The sequence below is a fragment of the Chiloscyllium plagiosum genome, chromosome 12, assembly GCF_004010195.1.
Source record: "Chiloscyllium plagiosum isolate BGI_BamShark_2017 chromosome 12, ASM401019v2, whole genome shotgun sequence".
NCBI lineage: Eukaryota > Metazoa > Chordata > Chondrichthyes > Orectolobiformes > Hemiscylliidae > Chiloscyllium > Chiloscyllium plagiosum.
The window spans coordinates 65,649,997-65,671,973 of NC_057721.1; the positions used below are offsets into that span (position 1 = coordinate 65,649,997).

General features: G+C 42.9%; 2 protein-coding genes across 3 annotated transcripts in view; both read left to right on the forward strand.

Annotated features, from left to right (window-relative positions):
• LOC122555366 (transmembrane protein 50B) overlaps positions 1-21,977 on the forward strand; it is a 205,593-nt gene that overhangs the window by 33,969 nt on the left and 149,647 nt on the right. The window lies entirely within an intron of this gene.
• Positions 14,372-21,977, forward strand: part of LOC122555365 (protein downstream neighbor of son homolog) — a 33,819-nt gene continuing 26,213 nt past the window's right edge. The window contains exons 1-2 of the mRNA XM_043701299.1: positions 14,372-14,951; positions 19,812-19,892. Of these exons, the coding sequence (XP_043557234.1) occupies positions 14,601-14,951; positions 19,812-19,892 (432 nt within the window). The 5' untranslated portion in view covers positions 14,372-14,600. The remainder of the gene's footprint in view (positions 14,952-19,811; positions 19,893-21,977) is intronic.

Genomic DNA, 21,977 nt, shown 5'->3' on the forward strand with positions numbered 1-21,977 from the left:
TAATCAAAATTATAATTTTACCCACAGTAACTGTGACTGTGGTATACTACTCTTCTTCATTATTCTTCAGCTGCCTGCGGAATTTGCCATGATTGCCTTCAGCCATTTAGTTCAGAGAGGTTTTTGCAATGGCTTCTCCTTCTGCTCCCTCATTATTTTTTCTAGAGCCTCTAAGCATCTAATCTTGGCCATCTGCCATCCCTCATCTGCATGCTCCCCATCAATGGTCTCATTCAAGAACAAGGTATCCAGGTCCACATGCACACTGACAATATCCATCTCCATCTCATCACCACTTTTCTCAACCTCTCCTTAAAATCTTTCTGACAAAGCTTTTGTTTGCCACCCAAATATTGCCTAAATATCATTTTTTTATGAGTACACTCTGCCTTGAGAGACATGAGTTTAAATTGTCATTATTCAGATTTCATAACTCAGAACACTGGATGGAGTGTGAAATGGAGCAGAGAAGTGTTTTGAATTTACTCCCTTGTAGTTTTATAATATGTAAACTGTTCTTAGTAATTAGAAGCTATTCTAAACTTGTTTTTAAAATTTTCTCCCTAGGACTTTTATTAAAAGCACAACATTCTTAGTAACTAGAAGCCATTCTCAGTAGAGTTAAGTTTGTTCTAAGAAATTAGACAGATTTTAAAACAGTGAAACTTTCCAGGTCTATGGATGTGATATGTGTAGGAAATATTTCAGTTAATGGAATCCAGCCGGTTTGTGTTTTATGATCTGCAGTCAGTCCAAAGAAATCCCATGAAACAGGGGTTCCATTAATCTCAAATGCACTGTATTTGTTCACATTATTCTATTTTTACAAAATATTCCCATCTGAAGTAAATCATACTCAACCATTTATAGACAAAAATATTGTATTAAATTTCACTCTTGAAATAAGTTTTGAAATCAACACTGAAGTGAAGAACAAATTATGTATTACACTTCTAATAGATTTTGATGAAAACCAAAACTTCAAATAATTAATTGACAGTCTTAATGTAAAAACATTTAATTTAAACTCTTAATGTAAATTAAAACCTTCAACCATTATTTCACAAAAAATTACACCTGAATATGTCAATGTCTCTTCATATCACAATACGATCATATAAACTCTGCAGATTTCCCAGCCTATGATGTTTAGAAATGTTTAATTGTTTAAAAGTCATGTTCAGATTTTTTCCAGTCTCCCCTGACTTCTTTGGACTTTAGATTTAACTTCATGGGCCAAAAGGTGGCTGAAAGGTAATAAATGCACGTTGGAATCAACTGTCTCACCTTTATGAGAGTGGAGGCTTTCACTAAGTGTCACACCACATCAATGTAATTTTACAAAGTTCAAGAACTGAACCTATATTCCATGGAGCACAGCACTTGTGCTTGAATGCATTGTGTCACTGCACAGCTCACCCAGGAATGTTATTAAAATGTAAAATAGCCATCTTGAAACGTCAGAAGGTGGGGTTGAGCCATCATCTTGAACCACTGCAGTCCACAGGAAATATACATACAGTGCTATTAAGTTGGCCTGGGTACGATGGTCTTCAGAGGGCTGTTGTGGACTCAATGGGCAGAATGGCCCACTTCCACACTGTCTGGATTTGACGAAAAGAGTTCTAAAGTTTTGACAAGGCAACAGCAAAGAATTTAGGACATCTGGTCAGCATTGACGAGTTGAACTGAAGGGTCTGTTTCCATGCTGTACATCTTTATGACTCTAAATGGCAATGTAGTTCCAAATCAAGATTGAATGTGGCTTGGACAAGAATCTCCAGATGGCGGCGCTCTTGCACATCTGCAACCCTTGTCCTTCTAGAGTCACAGAGATATACAGCACAGAAACAGACCCTTCGGTCCAACTTGGTCATGCCAACCAGATGTCCTATATAAATCTAGTCCCATTTGCCAGCATTCAGCTCATATCCCTCTAAACCCTTACTATTCATATACCCATTCAGATACCTTTTAAATCTTGTAATCATACCAATCTCCAACATTTCCTCTGGCAGCTCATTCCATGTGCACACCACCCTCTGCATGAAAAGGCTGCCCCTTAGGTCTCTTTTATATCTTTCCCCTCGCACCCTGAAACTATGCCTTCTAATTTTGGACTCCCCCACACTGGGGAAAAGACCTTGCTTATTTACTCTATCCATGGTCCTCATGATTTCATAAACCTCTATAAGGTCACCCCTTAGCCTCAGATGCTCCAGGGAAAATAGCCCCAGCCTATTCAACCTCTCCCTATTGCTTAAATCCTCGAACCCTGGCAACATGCTTGTAAATCTTTTCTGAACCCTTTCAAGTTTCACAACATCCTTCTATAAAAGGGAGACCAGAATTGTATGCAATACTCCAAAAGTAGCCGAACTAATGTCCTGTACAGCTGCAACATGACCTCCCAACTCCAATACTCAATTCACTGACCAATAAAAGAAAGCATACCAAACGCCTTCTTCACTATCCTATCTACCTGCGATTCTACTTTCAAGGAACAATGAACCTGCACTCCAAGGTCTCTTTGTTCAGCAACACTCCACAGGACCTTTCCATTAACTGTATAAGTCCTGCCCTGATTTGCCTTTCCAAAATGCAGCCCCTCACATTTATATAAATTAAATTCCATCTGCTACTCCTCGGCCCATTGGCCCATCTGTTCAAGATCCTGTTATACACTCAGGTAACCTTCTTCATTGTCCACTTCACCTCCAGTTTTAGTGTCATCTGTTAACTTACTAACCATACCTCCTTTGTTCACATCCAAATGATTTATATAAATGACAAAAAGCAGTGGACCCAGCATCGATCCTTGTAGCACACCACTGGCCACAGGCCTCCGGTCTGAAAAACAACCCTCCACCACCATCCTCTGTCTTCCACCTTTGAGCCAGTTCTGTATCCAAATAGTTATTCTCCCGGTATTCCATGTGATCTAACCTTGCTAACCAGTCTACAATGAGGAACCTTGTCGAATGTCTTACTGAAGTGCATAGAGATCACATCCACTGCTCTGCCCTCATCAGTCCTCTTCATTACTTCAAAAAACTCAATCAAGTTAGTGAGCCATAATTTCCCACATACCAAGCCATGTTGGCTATCCTTAATCAGTCCTTGTCTTTCTGGCCCTCAAACTCCTGGCCCTCAGGATTCCCTCCAACAACCTGCCCACCACTGATGCCAGGCTCACCGGTCTATAGATCCCTGGCTTTTCCTTACCAACTAGTTTGGTTGTTCAGTCTCTTACAGCTTTCTATAGGTACAGCAAAGGCATGATCTAAAAGCAAGTTGTTGTTAATGTTATTTACATCATTTCTTTTCACAATTTTATAGAATACATTCCACAGAGAAGACAACTCAACCCCTTCTGCTTGTACATTAAATCCTCAAATGTACAAATCCTCAAATGTGCAAAGTCACAAATTGTCAATTCACCTATTTGCGCCAAAAAATATGTATCAACAAAAATTGTATATCTGCCATTTTTATCCTATTTTCAACCTGTTTTTAAACGAGCTCCACATTCACGAATTTCATCATTTGCAAGGGTTTTCAGGAATGGAATCCTCATGGATATGGAGGAATGACTGTTAATAGCTCTGAAATAATGACACACTTAATGTTCATCACATTTCAGTTTATTTGATTGCTACTTTTCTCAGTAGAAAGGATCCTGCAATTGAGTTAGACTCAAGTTTTATTTCATGAAATCAAATGGTTTGCAGTTATTTTTAATAAGCTATAGGAGTTGTGAACAGAAAACTAACCTCCCAGTTTGTGGAAGGTCAGAGCTCACAATCTAGTTCCCATAAATCTAACTGAAGGAAGGAAATCACATGGTATTTGGAAACAAAGTGGTAAAGATTGAGTCCATAGGTAAGCTGAGTACGATGGGAAAGCTTTGTTTAGGTGTAATGTTTGTTGTTGGGCTGGTTTCTCATAGTCTGGCACTACTTTCTGCGTCTCCTCCACGATCCAGTTGCTGTCCAGATCAATGTAGAGGCTCATTCTGCATGTTAGCAAAGTTGTGCACTTTTCAACAGAAAACCACAAATTTGAATACCAGCTTGGGTTGGACTGCAAAACACCTTTGAAATGTTCCAGGCAATGACAGTGTTACTTGAAGGTGCCAATGTTTGGTCAAAGATGTTCCTTCTGTCGGTATGGCTCTTATTGTAGGCTTGCTCTATCTGTGGGTTTTTAACAGAAATTACAAGCTAGAAGAAAGCCCTTATTTCCAAATAACCACAAGTTAATGTACGTATCAAATTAAGGATAACATGGAGGACTGCTAACAGGGTAATGGGCGTAAACCTTTTCGATGCATTGTCTGTGGCAATGAACAAACTGCATGTTAAGGGAATGGTAACTCTTGTGATTAATAAAGATAAAAGGATGGTGACTGAAAGCATACATGAAAATAAGGGGAACTTTATGCCTTTCATATTTGCAGACAGGGAGGGAATTTAATCAGATCTGCCAAAGTCAAGTCCAGGGCAAGAAGGCTTCTAGTCAAATTTCCTGCCCAGGCACCAAATGAGAAATTAATGACACTGGTTCCTCTTGTTCCCCAATCCTATTGGTAATTCTATGAGGAGAAAGTAAGTACTGCAGATGCTAGAGATCAGAGTTGAGAGTGTGGTGCTGGAAAAGCATAGCAGGTCAGGCAGCATCTGAGGAGCGGGGAATCGATGTTTCGGACATAGGTCCTACATCAGGAATGAGGTTTGTGAGCCAAGGGGTTAGAGAGATAAATGGGAGGGGTTTGGGGCTAGGGGAATGGTTGCTGAGAGTGCGATAGGTAGATGAAGGTGGAGATAACGGTGATAGATAGGACAGGAGGGTGGAAGGATAGGTGGGAAGAAAGATGAACAGGTCATGAGAGCAGTGCCGAGTTAGAATGTTGGATGTGGGATAAGGAGGGGGGAGAGGAAATGAGGAATCTGATGAAATCCATATTAATTCTGTGCAGTTGGAGGGTCCCAAGGCAGAAGATGAGGCGTTCTTCCTCAGTAGTTAGGGTTTAGTGATGGAGGAGGCCCAGCACCTTGTATGTCCTTGGCGGAGTGGGAGGGGCAGTTAAAGTGTTCGGCCACAGGGCAATGGGGTTGCTTTGTGCATGTGTCCTGCAGATGTTCTCTGAAGCGCTCTACAAGTAGGCGTCCTGACTCCCCAATGTAGAGGAGACCGCATCGGGAGCAATGGACACAGTAAATGACGTGTGGAAGTGCAGGTAAATCTATGATAGATGTGGAAGACTCCTTTTGGGCCTTGGACAGAGGTGAGGGGGAGGTGTGGGCACAGGTTTTGCAATTCTTGCAGTGGCAGGGGAAGGTGAAAGGAGGGGAGGGTGGGTTGGTGGACGTGACAAGAGAACTCTGTGAGACCAATCATGTTTGTAGTCAGGCTCTCCTTACATCAAGGTTGGGCAGGCTGGGCCATGGATAGAGTTGAGAAAAATAAGAGCTGATCTTATTGAGACCTATAAGATTCTGAAGGAATTGACAAAAGGATGTTTCCCCTTGTGTGACAGACTAGAACTAGAAGACAATTGACAAATCTAGGGTCTTCCATTTAAGACAGAGATAAGGGGGATTTTATTTTTGAGTCTTTGGAACTCTCTTTCCCAGAGCACAGTGGAGTCACAGGCCAATTCCTTTAATACCTTTAAGGCAGAGGTAAATAAATTCTTGACTGAGGTGGTCAAAGGTGAGAATGTGGACATGTGGCACCACAGTCAGATCAGTCATGAACTTATTGAAGAGAGGACCAGACTCAAGGAACCAAGTTGCCTACTTCTACTCCTAACTTGCATACAAATAGCAACAGTGAGTAGCGAAATGCTTTCAATTTCCGCAAGCTTCAGATTTCTACAAATCTGTCACCAAAGTTACAGCAGAGGATCGGCAGACGCTATGTCAAAATTCAGACCAATAAAGAACAGATCTTGGGAATGTAGTTTGAATGAGTACTGTCAAAGTGATTAAATTATCGGCACTCAATGGTAAGAGGATAAACAACAATATTGGAGGACCAAAGAAGTATGGGATGGTAAAATAATAGAATCCCTACAATTTGGAAGCAGGTCATTCAGCCCTCGAGTCCACACTGACCCTTCAAAGATCATCCTACGCAAACCAACCCTGCTGCCCTAACTGCACCTATAACCCTACATTTCCCATGGTTAATTCACCCAATCTACACATCCCTGGACACTTTGGACAATCCAACTAACCTGCACATCTTTGGACTGTGGAAGGAAACTGTAGCACCCAGACGAACCCATACTGGCACAGGTAGAATGTACAAACTCCACACAGACATCGCCACAGGGTGGAATTGAACCCAGGACCCTGGCGCTGTGAGGCAGCAGTGCTAACCATTGGGTCACCAAGACATTCCTACAAGGCTGAGGTAGGTTGAGATCAGGGGAAAAGATGAGTGAGAAATTCACATTCAACATGCTGGGAAGGGGTACAAGGAGCTACGTGGATCACAGAAAACACAAGTATAGACAAATGAAACCAGATGTTAGGCCAAAAAAGTGAGATATAAACTGTCTTCGTCCATTGTAACATAAAAAGCAAAGTACTGCAAATGCTGGAAATCTGAAATAAAATCAGAAAGCACTGGAGAAACTCATCTGGCATAATCCAAGAAAAGAGAAACAGAGGGCTGGATTTTCTGAGGAGTGGCAATCTTAATTTAAAAATTTTTAGATTAGATTCCCTACAGTGTGGAAACAGTCCCTTCAGCCCAACAAGTCCACACCAACCCTCCGAAGAGTAACCCACCCAGACCTATTTTCCGCTGACTAATGCACCTAACACAACTATGGGCAATTTAGCATAGCCAATTCACCTGACCTGCACATCTTTGGACTGTGGGGAGGAAACCGGAGCAAATCCATGCAGATACAGGGAGGATGTGCAAACTCCACACAGATAGTCGCCAGAGGCTGGAATCGAACCTGGGACCCTGTTGCTGTGAAGTAGCAGGGATAACCACTGCATCACCATGCCGCCCCATCTGAGAGGAGATTCTGATCAGAGCCATACTTTCATTCTGACAGTTCTTTTGTAGTGCAGAACTGTCTGGGGAAGGTTACCACGTGACCATTAAAGGTCTAGCTAGCCAATTGAAATAGCTGCTGTCAAATGATATATACAAAAAGTGAGTATGATGTTAGGGTGCTGAGATGATAGGGTTTGGAGCTATATTGTTCATTGTTTTCCGCTGCATAGATCCCTAAGGTCAGTGTATGGCAACTGCTATCAGAACCACAGGATGCAGGAAAGCTTCAAGCAGCTGCACAGCTGTGCAGGTTAGATGGAAAATTGATAGAGGGGAGAGTTTAGAGTGCCAGTTGAATAGTGATTAGGGTGCAAGGGGAAATATGCCAGTTGGGAAGGAATTAGGTGGGAAAGGGGGAGGATGCCAAGAGTGTAGGGTGTCAGGATGCAAGATGGCAAGAAATACAGATAAGTAATTCAGTGTTTAGGTTAGATTAGGGTGTTTGGGAAAAATCAGGTCTAGCAGAGGTCTTGGATCTGCCAATAGGGAATGGGGGTGGAGACTCTAATTGGTCTAGGGCAGGTACAATTCAGGTTGTAAGATAATTATGGTGACAATTGAAAACTTCATTATGACATTTCTGATGAAGGGTTTATGCCGGAAATATCAACTCTCCTGCTTCTCGAATGCTGCCTGACTTGCTATATTTTTCCAGTGCCACACTTTTCGACTCTGACTCTCCATTATCTGCAGTCTTCACTTTCTCCTGAGTAGACTGTTTAGGAAGGTAGCATAAGAATTCAGTGCAAGGGGGAAGAGGTGCTTGCTTTATTTTTGGCCCATAATTATATGGTTTTGTTTAACAGAATAAATTGAATTTGTGTTGCAGACGTTTCGTCTCCTGTCTAGGTGACATCCTCAGTGCTTGGGAGCCTCCTGTGAAGTGCTTCTGTGATCTTTCCTCCGCCATTTGTAGTGCCGGAAATGGCAGATTCAAACCACTACAAATGCCGGAGGAAAGATCACAGAAGCGCTTCACAGGAGGCTCCCAAGCACTGAGGATGTCACCTAGACAGGGGACGAAATGTCTGCAACACAAATTCCCAGCTCGGCGCACAGAACCATAACAACGAGCACCCGAGCTACAAATCTTCTCCCAAACTTTGAAGAATAAATTGAAAGGAGAAAGTGAGGACTGCAGATGCTGGAGATCAGAGCTGAAAATGTGTTGCTGGAAAAGCGCAGCAGGTCAGGCAGCATCCAAGGAACAGGAGAATCAACGTTTCGGGCATAAGCACTTGCTTATGCCCGAAACGTCGATTCTCCTGTTCCTTGGATGCTGCCTGACCTGCTGCGCTTTTCCAGCAACACATTTTCAGCTCAGAATAAATTGAAACCCAGGATAGGGATGCAGCAAAAACAAAGTGTGACATCACAAGAAAACTGCAAGATCATTGATTGGTAATAGATGCAAATTTGACTATCTATTATAGGTAATTTTCAGACTGAAGATAAATAACAAAAATGTTTAGAGATTACACATTGAAAGAACAGTACAAAATGTTCTAAATAGCAAATGAAGAACTAAGCAAATAAATTAGAGACGCAGGACCAGGTGATGTGTTCTATCCACATGATGTGAGAGTTGGTGGACTCCATTGTGCTTCATAGAATCTGAAAGGTCTGAAGAGGTATAAATCATGTGGACTACATTCCAAAGGTTCTGAAGAAGATAGTTGAGAAGATTGCAAAAGTATTATTTCAGGATTCACTTGAGTCAGGAGGGTCCCAGAGGACTGGAAAGTGGTTAATGTAACAATCTATTTTAAGAAGGAAGGCAGGCAGAAGATGGGGAAAAAGCAAATTACTGCGGATGCTGGAATCTGAACCCAAAAGAGAAAATGCTGGAAAATCTCAGCAGGTCTGGCAGCATCTGTAAGGAGAGAAAAGAACTGACGTTTTGAGTCTAACTGACCCTTTGTCAAAGCTCTTTTCTCTCCTTACAGATGCTGGCAGAAGATGGGAAATTATGGGCCAGTTAGTTTGACTTCTGTTAGGAAGATTTTAGAATCCATTATTAAAGATAAGATTGCTGAGCACTTGGAAGTGCATGGTAAAATAGAGCTGAATCAGCCCGGCTTCAAGGGGACATCATGCCTAGCAAACCTGTTAGAAGTCTTTGGAGAGGTAGTGAGCAAGTTAGACAAAAAAAGCCAATGGACCCTGTTTGGATTTCCAGAAGGCCTTTGACAAGGTGCCACACAGATGGCTGCTAAATAAGAACCGTGGTTTAAGGGGCAATGTACTGGCATAGATACAAGACTGGCTGACTGGCAGAAGACAGAGTCGGGATAAATGAATCTCTTTCAAGATGGCAGCTAGTGCTATAGAAAGGATATTATGAAATTGGAGAGGGTTCAGAAAAGATTTATCATTAATTTACCATTCATGTACTTATCCAAATGTCTTTTAAACATTGTGACTGTACCTGCATCCACCATTTCCTCTGGCAGTTTGCTCCAGGCACAAACCACTTTGTTAAAAAAAAATTTGCTCATGTCCTTTTTAAAACTTTCTCCTCTCACCTTAAAAATATGGCCCCTAATTTTGAACTACCCCACCGTAGGTTAAAAAAAACCCTTGCTATTCACATTATCTATGCCCCTCATAATTTCATAAACGTCTAAAATGTCAGCACTCAATGTCTTATGCTCCAGTGAAACAAGTCCCAGCCTATCTAACCTATTTTTATAACTCAAACCCTCCACTCTCACCAACATCCTGGTAAATCTCTTCTGTACTCTCTCAGGTTTTACAATATCCTTCCTATAGAACAGCAAACAGAATTATATGCAGTATTCTAAAAGTGGCCACGCCAATGCCCTAAACAGATGCAACTTGACATCCCAACTCCTATGTTCAATGTTCTAACCAATGTTTTGGTTCGGGATTCTCTCAAGGTTAACATGCAGGTTCAGTTAGTAGTTAGGAAGGCAAATGTATTGATAGCATTCATTTCAAGAGAGCTAGAATACAAGAGTATAGATGTACTACTGAGGCTGTGTGAGGCTCTGGTCAGACCACATTTGAACTATTGTGAGCAGTTTTGAGCCCAGTATTGAACGAAGGATGCATTGGTGTAGGAGGGATTCAGAAGTTTACAAGAATAATCTTGGGGATGAAGAACTTGTCAGATGAGGAGTGGTTGAGGACTCTGGATTTAATCTCAATGGAATAAAGAAGGATGACGAGGAACTCCATATTGTGAAGGTTTCAGAATAGTGGATGTGGAGAAGATACTTCCACTAGAAGGAGAGACTAGGGCACAGTCTCTGAATAAAATAATAACCCTTTAGAAGAGATGAGGAACTTGTTCAGTCAGAGGGTTGTGAATCTGTGGAACATATTGACTCAGAAGGCTGTGGAAGCCAAGTCACAGTGTGTTTAATAGGGAGAGAGAGATAGGTCTTCATTACTAAGGGAATCAAGGGTTATGGGGAGAATGCAGGAGAATGGGGTTCAGAAGTATCAGCTATAACCAAATGGTAGAGAAGATTTGATGTGCTGAATAGCCTAGTTCTGTTGCTATATCTTTTATTTCATGTCCAACTTGAACATTCTTTGGAAGAGTTTTGATGCATTGATAGCATGGGATATGAACCTGGATGTAGGTTTGCTTGCTGAGCTGAAAGATTCCTTTCCAGACGTTTCGTCACCCTACTGGGTAACATCTTCAGTGGGTCTCCAGGCGAAGCACTGTTGCTAATTCCTGGTGGCTATTTACAAAATACCATACAAAGACTGTAACAAATAGGCAGAAAACTAGCCACCAGGGTACATGAACATCAACTAGCCACAAAACAATATGACCCTCTCTCAATAGTATCCTTACATACAGATAAGGAAGGACACAACTTTGACTGGACAACACATCCATCCTAGGACAAGCCAAACAGAAACATGCACGAGAATTCCTAGAAGCATGGCATTCTAAACGGAACTCTATCATCAAACACATCGATTTAGACCTAATCTACCACCCCGAGAAAACAAAACAGAAATGATGTCACCACAGGAAATAACATCACCAACCCAAAGAAACCCAAACATATAAATAGAAAGAAGGAATTAGCAATAGTGACTCACTGAAGATGTTACTAGTAGGGTGACGAAATGTCTGGAAATGAACCTTGCAGCTTAGCAAGCAAATCTACATCCAGAACCTCAACCTGAGCTACGAATCTTCTCAAAACCCGCTATGGGATATAAATATCAGCCCTTGGTTAAAGAATATGTTCCAGTTTTGTCCTGCATCATTCAAGGAGTGAGCAGGAGATGGTAATAGTGACAAGTCAGTTCTATACTTTTCTTACTCACCCACTTTCTGGTTATAAACCAATTAGTCCTCCAGGAGATCACTCAAGTATTTCCAATTACTTTTATTGTTCAGATTGAATTACATTTTACACTTACAAGTAGATCCCAGGATAAAACAGTTACTCTGATTCTTAAGACTAATGAAGCCATTGGTCTCCTAGTACAACAAACTGTGAATGCAGGAGGTATGCTCACTAAGTTTGCAGTGGCACAAAATTGGTGTGCTAAATAGTGAGGAAGAAAGCCTTTAACTACAGAAAGATAGAGACGGCTTGGTCAGATGAGCTAAACGGTGGTAAATGGAACTTAATCATTAAAAGTGTAACAATGCTTTTTGAGAGAACAAATAAGACAAACAAAAGTGTTGAATGGTAGAACCGTGGGATGATCAGACAGGCTTTGGTGTGCAGGTCCATATGTCCATAAAAGCAGCAGGACAAGGTAAGGTGGCAAAGAAAGAATACAGAATTAAAATTAAATTGCTGGAGAAACTCAGCAGCTGTGGCAGTTAATGGTTAATCAGTGACCGTTCATCAGAACTGCTCTGCAATCAAACCTGCTGGATTTCACCAGCACAAGGGTTCAGAAAAAAATTACAAGGATGTTGCCAGGATTGGATTATTTGAGCTATAGGGAAAGGTTGTATAGGCTGGGGCTGTTTTCCCTGGAGTGTCAGAAGCCTTACAGAAGTTCATAAAATCATGAGTGGCATGGATAGAATAAGTAGACAAAGTCTTTTCCCTGGGGTGTGGGAGTCCAGAACTAGAGGGCTGGGTCTAGGGTGAGAGGGGAAAGATAGAAAAGAGACCTAAGGGGCAACTTTTTCACGCAGAGGGTGGTACATGTATGGAATGAGCTGCCAGAGGATGTGGTGGAGGCTGGTACAATTGCAACATTTAAAAGGCATCTGGATGGGTATGGAGGGATATTGGCCAGGTGCTGGCAGGTGGGACGTGATTGGGTTGGGATATCTGATTGGTGTGGACAAGTTGGACCAAAAGGTCTGTTTCCATGCTGTACTTCTCTATGACTCTATAACATTCTGTCTTTGTTTATATCTTCAGCATTCTTAGTTATTTGCTTTTACTTAAAGGAAAATGGGCCATTTGCCTTTATCAGTCAAAGCATTGAATACAAGAACACAATGAAGGTGTATAGTTAGAACACAGCTGGACTAGTAAGTGCAACAGGAGAAAGTGAGGACTGCAGATCAGAGCTGAAAATGTGTTGCTGGAAAAGCGCAGCAGGTCAGGCAGCATCCAAGGAGCAGGAGAATCGACGTTTCAGGCATGAGCCCTTCTTCAGGAATGAGGGCATTTACTATAAACCGACCGACTCCCACAGCTTGTGGGTGGCACGGTGGCACAATCGTTAGCACTGCTGCCTCACAGCGCCAGAGACCCGGGTTCAATTCCCGCCTCAGGCGACTGACTGTGTGGAGTTTGCACATTCTCCCCGTGTCTGCGTGGGTTTCCTCCGGGTGCTCCGGTTTCCTCCCACAGTCCAAAAATGTGCAGGTCAGGTGAATTGGCTATGCTAAATTGCCCGTAGTGTTAGATGCAGGGGTAAATGTAGGGGAATGGGTCTGGGTGGGTTGCGCTTCGGCGGGTCGGTGTGGACTTGTTGGGCCGAAGGGCCTGTTTCCACACTGTAAGTAATCTAATCTAATCTACCTAGACTACACCTTCTCCCACTTTGCCCCCTGTAAAAACACCATCCCATATTCCCAATTCCTTCGTCTCCGCCGCATCTGCTCCCAGGAATACCAGTTCCAATACCGAATAACCCAGATGGCCTCCTTCTTCAAAGACCGCAATTTCCCTCCCCTCATTCCTGAAGAAGGGCTCATGCCCGATACGTCGATTCTCCTGCTCCTTGGATGCTGCCTGACCTGCTGCATTTTTCCAGCAACACATTTTCAGCTCTAGTAAGTGCAACAAGCAACACTGGAGAGTCTGCTGAAGAGAGGGGTGGATACAGTATTCAGCATTGGTGCCTCACAAAGCCATAGACTTGGGTTCAATCCCACCCTCGGGCGATTGTTTGGAGTTTGCACATTCTCCCTGCGTCTGCGTGAGTTTCCGTCAGGTGCTCTGGTTTCCACCCACAATCCAAAAATGTGCAGGTTAGGGTGGATTGGCTGTGCTAAATTGCATATAGTGTCAGGGGACATGTAGTTGAGTGGATTAACCACAGGAAATGTGGGATAACAGGGAAAAGCATGAGCGGGGAGGGAAGAGGGTGAGTCTGTGTGGGGTGCTCTTTGGAGGGTCGGTATGCGCTTGTTGGCCGAAGTGAGGACTGCAGATGCTGGAGATTAGAGTCAAGAGTGTGTTGCTGAAAAAGCACAGCAGGTCAGGCAGCATCCGAGGAGCAGGATAATAGACGTTTCGGGCAGAAGCCCTTCATCAGGGATGCACTTGTTGGGCCGAATGGCCCGTTTCCATATTGTAGGGATTCTGTTACGATTCACCAAGACGTTGCCTGGCCTGGAGCGCTCCAGCTATGAAAACAGATTGCATACACTAAGATTGAGGATTTGGTGGGACACCATGGGCCAAATGATCTTTTTGTTCCATATTTAAATAACTATGAAGACACACACACTCAGAGAATAACCGTTAAAAATCAAACAACACCAGGGGTTATAGTTCAAGAGGTTTAATTGGAAGCAATAACTTTCGGAGCGCCGCTTCTTAATCAGGTAACAGTGAGACAGGATCCAAATAAACCTGTTGGACTGTAACCTCCTCCACATCACAATTACCTTTCGCTGTCCGGATCCTTCTGGAACACCCTCTGACAGGAACTGCATTACGGCTGCGCGGAAACTTCTCTCCGCCCACCTAGGGGTGGGACTTGCACTACGGCTGCGCGGAAACATCGCTCCGCCCACCTAGGGGTGGGACTTACACTACGGCTGCCCCCACCCGGGGGTGGGGCTTGTATTACGCATGCGCTCCACCTCGGCGGGAAATTTCCAACTGGTCGTTCGCGCGAAATTTCAAAAAGCTTTCGTCCGGCTGTGGGGACGTTTCACCGGATTCTTGTTTTTAAAAAGAGGAGACTGAAAACCGGGAAAGATTTTTAATTCATGCTTTCGAGCAAATATTTAAGGGGGAAGGTGAAACGTCAGTATATAGATAAATTCCCGGATTTCGGGCGGAAAGGCTCCGCGCGCCGGAGTTTTACCGGGATTTAAAATGTCGGTGGCCGTGCAGCTGCCCGGTTACTCGCCCAGCTTTAAGAAGCCGTCGGAGACGCTGAGGCTGAGGAAGAAGCGGGCCCGCAGCTCTCCGCGGCTCGGCCTCCCCTCGGAGCCACCGTCGCCCGCTGGCAAAGGGGAGCCGAGCCCCCGCGGCAAGCGGCAGAGGAGGGCGAGGAACCCGTTCGCCAACATCGGTAACACCGAGTGCCGGCCGGGGGCTGGAACCGGGATCGGGACCGGCTGGCCTGAGGAGTCCGACAACCCGCTACACCGCTCACTCTCCGCCCGGGAGTGGAGAGCCGCCGCCACCGACAGAACCGAACCGGGGAGTAAACAGGATGCTCAGGTTTGAAATGTCGTCCGAGTTAGAAAGTGTGACATAGCAGTGACTGGGAAAGTGACTGGTGGAGTGACTGTTCCATTAAATATGAAACGTTTAAGTATGTTCCATTGCTCCGGATCTGCAATAATTCAATACTGTGGTCCTTTTGGAAGCAAATTAATTAAACTTATTGCGGCTGCTTTATATAGTTATTCCTAGACTCTTGAGGATCTGCATGGTCCATTTGCTCCATTCTCTCACGCCCACTTCTTTTTTTAAAACAAGTATTACTTTCTGTTCACTGTGAGGGGAGGAGTTTAAATTTATTTAAACTGTTGTAATTTTTTTAACAAGTTTGACAGTGGGGATTGGCCGCGTGCGTTTTGGAGAATAGCTGAGTTGGGGTTTTGCGGAACCCGCAGAGGGCAGTAGTAGCTCATTTAAGTAACTGATCCCGTTTATCGATATTCACACGAGAAAGAAATACAGTAGCATACTTTGCACTTACTGTATAGCAACAGGACGTTAGAGGCAACAGGAGGAAGACCGGCAACATCCGTGAAGAGTTAACATGGAAGCTTGATGAACTTTCCTCCTTTGACTGACTGTGGTGTCAGCTCATACGGTTTTCGACTTCACCGCAAGAGTTGTTGGCGATCACCAGGGCAGTGAAGGAAAAGACGCTGTCAGCAGTGGTCGCTTGGCTGAAGATGTGTTCTTGATCACAAACAGCTTTTTATCTCCCGGGTAGAATGATTTCCTGGATCTTGTCCTGTTCTGTGTGTTGCCATTTAATCTCTTCTCGCCGGGAAGAGTGGCAACCAAGATGTGCCTGTAACAAAACTCGTGTTGTTGATTTCTGTACTGACCACTATCAGCATTTCGAAGCCAAACATCAAGAGGTTAGACATTTCCCTGGGCATGAAGCTTCAAAAGTGTTTGGATTTCTCAGAGCTGGAACAAGCACTCATGGAAGAATCAGATTTCCTGTGTACTCAACATGTGCACTCAGTTGTATTGAGGATAAGTGGGTGACCTTCAGGGGTGTACAGGACACTGCTGTGGAGGTCCTTACACATTGTTTAAAAACAAATAGGTAATCCAGAATCTACTGAAGGCAATGTTGCCTGTGCAGGACAAGTCATCACTCTCCAGGCATCATGGCTACTAAACATCTTGGAAAGCTGCATGACACTTTGAATCAAAAAGCAGATTTGCAGTCAAATGATAGAGGCTGGAAGTAATTTACAAAACTCTGAAACCTGGAGAAAGTGAGGACTGCAGATGCTGAAGATCTGAGTCGAGAGCGTATTACTGGGAAAGCACAGCAGGCCAGACAGCATCGGAGGAGCTGGAGAATCAACATTTCTGGCATAAACCCTACATCAGGAATGAGGCTTGTGTGGTGGGGCTGAGAGATACATGGGTGGGGTGGGGTAAGATAGCTGAAAAAGCAATGGGTGGATGAACATGAGGAAGAAAGTGATCGGTCAGAGGAGGGAGTGATGGACAAGTCCAGAGGGTGGTGCTGAGTTGGAAGCTTGGGACTGGGATAATATGGGGTGAGGGAAATGAAGTTCTTGAAATCCACATTTACCCCATGTGGTTGCAGGGTCCCAAGGCGGAATATGAGACGTTCTTCCTCCAGGTGTCGTGGTAATGGTTTGGCAGTGGAGGAGGCCCAGGACCTGCATGTCCTTGACTGAGTGGGAGAGAGAATTGAAGTGTTCAGCCACGGGCAGTGGGTAAGGGTGTCCCTGCGATGTTCTCTGAAACAATCCGCAAGAAGGCATCCTGTCTCCCCGATGTAGAGGAGACCACACCGGGTATAACGGATGCAATAGATGACGTTGGTAGAGGTACAGGTAAGTTTTTGACAGATGTGAAAAGATCCCTTGGGGCCTTGGACGGAGGTGAGGGGAGTGGTGTGGGCATAGGTGACTTCCTGCGGTGGTAGGAAAAGGGTGTGGGCTGGTGGGGGGTCGTGGACCTAACAAGGGAGTTGCAGAGGGAATGATCTTTCCAGAATGCAGGTAGAGGTGGGGAGGGAAATATATCTTTGGTGGGATCTGTTTGAGGGTGGTGGAGGATAATGCGATGTATGTGGAGGTTGGTGGGGTGGAAGGCGAGGGGAGGGTTCTGTCCTGGTTGCGTTGGGAGGGGTGGGGTTCAAGGGTGGTGGTGCTGAAGTGGAGGAGATGTGCTGGAGGGCATTGTGAACGACATGGGAAGGGAAGTTGCGATCATGGAAGAAGGAGGCCACCTGGGACTTTGAGGTGGAATTGGAAACACTGAAACCTGTCTACTTGGTGTATCATCTAGACATTGAAGACATCATCTTCACTCACCTTTTAAAAAAAGCCCACATTCGAGAGAGATGAATACGTTCCGTAAACCAGTCATCCAATTAACCTTCAATGAAGAAGCAGTCAATGGGTTTTTGCTGGTTGATGACCTTCCCACACTATTTAGAAGTGACACTCAAACTGCTGTCCAGAGACAAAGTTGATGCAATCTTAGTTGAGTCAATGCTTAATCAAGAAGATTGCTGAACTCTTGCCATAATGTGAGCACAAGTAACTTTCTTGCCAGGATACAAAGATGCCTTTTTCACCTATGTAAGGGGAAAGAAATTCTCAAATCTTGGGGCAACCATAGTATGATGTTTACAATGAAATCTGACAACTTCAAAGGAAATGCCAAGAACAGGAGATCGACTTCTATTGAACACGTACTGACCTGACCCAGGACTCTAATATTGTCAGCCAAAAGGATCTTTGGAATGTAATGGAGGAATTCAACTGCCTTGAGAAATTTCTCTCTATAGTATTTGATAGTTCCATAATGGCATGTTCTTTGTATGATGGTGACTCTTGTGATCCATTTCAAGTTACTGTTTGAGGTAAGCAGGCTGCATTGTTAGTACCAATCTTCATTTTTCTCACTCCAAGATCCTGCACTCTACTCAGTTCAGCTGTTCTGCTAGATTGGAAATACTTTGTCAGTACCAAAATGTTGGATGATAAAATCAATTATTGCCAAACAAAAGCAAGTTTGGCATTCAACAGACTCTCCTGCTAGCTTTGGAGAAAGCATGAGCTTGTCCCAAAGCAAACATCGAGCTATGAGTGACTCTTGCATCATTTTTCTCTCCACTTGTAACTAAGGAATAATTTTGCCTCCTCAAGGCTGCTAGATGCATTCACATTTTTGATGCTTTAATCTATCTGCAACACAAGGCACCAGCATAAAATCTCTAACAAAGTTTCTTAACAAAATCTTGCCAGATACCTAAATTGCATGCATATCCAGAGCTCAGTTTACTGGATTGGTGATTAGTTTCTGTATACAAAAGATAGTGTTCTGGAGCCAGCTGAGGATGATAACATGCCAGAGGGCATCCCAAATTCATTTAAAAACCTTCTTTTAAAAAATCTTAAATTGGATCCCACTGCATGAGGTAACATTGAATCATGGAAATATCCCCATAAAGAAATCTCTCTTCCTCTTCAAGGAATCCCAACGTTTATGAAGAACAGAGTCCAGTGTCTTCAGGGCAAGTAAACACCTCGCAAAGCCAGTGGCTTCACACTGACCTTCCATGGATCAACATTTAATCTAAAATCACAAAATGACATCGGTCTAAATAGCAACATTGTTCTTGTTGCTGAACACTTTTTTGTCAAAATGACAATGAATGAATTTGTCATTATGATGGAGATCAAAACGCAACTGAAGAATTGAGGGAACTTTTGATATGTTGCAGTTAAAAGCTTGCAACACCATTGCTATGTGATATTTTAAAATTTTCCAATTGCATTCCTAAATTTGATTCTACTGGAAGTTCAGACTTCCTTTATTTATCTGAAAAATACCCATGGAGGATTACTTCAATTTACTATGTGAAGTCTACACCCACATATACACAGAAACCAAGTAGTGAGCATTGTGCTAAAAGAGAGCCAATCCAGTATTTTTCAAATGAAGTGAGTTGTACAACCAGGCTGAGTATTATTGCCAAAATTATTCAATCTGCGCACACAACAAATAGTCAGTTAGATGTACTTCACAGGGCAAAAATATAGAGTCAAAAACATTACTTGTGACATACTTATGATACCAGTATTTGTGGAAAATATTTGTTGAAAAAGCCACCTTAGATGTTAGACCAATTAAATTTTCATTTGAAATCTGATTTAAGTGTGAGGACCAAAAAGACTAAGATTATAAGCAACACTTTAGAAGAAACTAAATAAAGATTGAAGTGGTCGGTGTCACACAATAACAAGTAGATATCTACTTAAGGCAAATTTATAGTGCATGTTTGATGTGCAGAAATTAGGATCAAAGTAGCCAGGTGTAATTTCGTGAATCAAGTTCATGTCAGCTGTTAACAAAAATCAAGGTTATAAGTGGGGGAAATCTCAAGGACATTCTGTCCACTTTTCTGAATGCCTCAAACCTGGGCAATAAGTGAAGATTGTGGGGAAAGAAAATTTATGGTCCTTGCAATGAGCGTGCTAAGATAATTGTTGTGAAAAACCCTAAAAAACCGTAAAGACATTTGAAACCATAAAAGTAAAGATAACTCCACAGTGACATGTTATGGAGAAAGTATTAGTATTTTGATCAGCTGAAAATCTGCAGAATTCTTCAAATGGATGAAGTGGATAGCAGCAGAAAAAGGGTTGATCTATGTAGTTAGATGACATAGCAAAATGGTTGCAGATCAGCTGCAATGAATGAGAATGGTGTAAGACAATCAAACAACACTGTGTGACAGCAGATCTCCTGGTAAGAATAGACCAATTGTATGTTATCCTAAAGTATACATTAACTCATTTATCACAAATTTTGATATTGTATTCTCTTTTGGCTAAAAAGGTGTCCCCTATAAAACATGAAGATTCTGTGTGGGAAGGTGAAGAATTAATTTCTCAACAGTCAACTCCTGAACTAATTAAGGTTAAGACTTTATTTATCATTTCAATATGCATTGTCTGTTTACTGAAAAGCTCATGGGACAGTATTTGAGTTTTACACATTGTGGGCCTTAGAGACTTAAGTAGCCTGTAAGAAAATTAGAGAATGCCTTTCAGGAGTATGATGGAATAATCCCACTCGTCTGAAGAAGAGTAGCTCCAACAAACTTAAGCTGACACCATCTGGAACAAAACCGCCCCCTTTATTGATACCATACCACAAGTATTTGGTGTCTCCACCACTGACATGCAATAGCAACAGTGTACACTATCTACAACAGACACAACATTTTCTATGACCACTATCAGGAGAACATGGGCAGCAGATACATGAAAATTCAATAACTTTACCTCTCCCTGATGCATAATTGTTCTCTGTAGGCTAGCCTCTAGCTCAAACTGAGTAAAAGCTGCTGAAGCATCAAGTAAAACCCTAGATCATAATTGTATCAGGAGCTCCAAAATACAGCCGCTTTGACCTATGTCCTGAATTTATATATTAGTAAAACATAAGCACAGAAAAAACTTTACCATATAGAGACTTACCTGTTTGCTCCTTACTCTGTAGTAGAGCAAGAACCAATTTCACTCAGTTACAAGGAATGTACCTCAGTCTCTGCCAGTTTCAACACCTTCACTTTGTCCAGTCCTCTTGGTGATGCTGATTGCCCACCACTCTACCACAAGAAGGAAAGGGCAGCAGATGCAAACCACATTCAATTTTTATCCAAGTCACGTCATCTTAACTTGGATCCACATATCTTTTTTTTGTGTGACTGAGTTAAAATTTTGAAACTTTTTCCCTCAGCACTGTGGGAGTAATTATCATTTGGACTACAATTCAAGAAGGCAGCTCCCAGCATCTTCTCAACAGCAATTGGGGATTGACAATAAACACAGGCCCTTTACATTCGTGTCACCGAAGGAGACCATTTGCCCATCAAGTTTGTATCAGCTGTTTGCCCAGCAGTGCAGTCAGTCCCATTCTATCCCTATAGCCAGTGAGATTACTTTCCTTCAAGCACCAAACTAATTTCCTTTTGAGACTGTTTAACTGTTTTCACTTTCAGTATTAATGTGGGTAGTGCATACCAGATCATTCATTTTCTGCATTAAAAATACATTTCCTTCTCATTCCTCACCTTCGTCTTGTGTCCCCTGCCCAGCCTTGAATCTTGTCTCGCCTTGACCTTTTACTATCCACTGAGGAGCCACTTTCCTGGTCTACCATATCCCAAACAGTCATACTCTTGCAAGTGTCAAGAGATGTTCCCTTAATCCTCTTTGCTTTCCTTCTCTCTCCTTTTCACCCCCTCTATTCAACAGGTTCTCTCTGTTGCTGTGCATTCTTCAGAACTTTGCTATTATGTCTGTATTGCCTCTTGAAACAATTTGCATTAGAAACTTTAGCTAAATAGAAAAGTAAAAGTAAACAACTCCAAGATAGTTGATAGCAGTCCATGATCTTGGAGGATTAATGGGAGACTGGCACAGCATGTGTTTATCTAAGTAAACTTACCTTGGTAGCCTTTTTTTTTAAAGAATCTCCACAGTGTGAAAATAGGCCATTCGGTCCGACAGGTCCACACAACCCTCCAAAGAGCATCTGACCCAGACCCATTCCCCTACTCTATCCTGTAACTCTGCATTTTCCATGGCTAATGCACCTAACCTGATGAAGGGATTTTGCCTGAAATGTCGATTTTCCTGCTCCTCGGATGCAGTCTGACCTGCTGTGCCTTTCCAGCACTACTCTAATCTTGACTCTGATCTCCAACATCTGCGGTCCTCACTTTTTGCCAAATGCGCCTAACCTACACATAACCAATCCACCTAACTTGCACAATTTTGGACTTTGGACATTTTGGTCCCTTTTACTAGCTGCAATCTTAAGAAACTCTTTTTCCCCCAGGCTTCCTCCATCGTCTGTGATCCACTTGAAGAAGGAGATGGCTGACAAAGACTGCTTGTTTTCTCCAAGCACTCACTCATCTACTTTTATTGTTGTGGTTCTGTTCGCCGAGCTGGGAATTTGTGTTGCAGACGTTTCATCCCCTGTCAAGGTGAC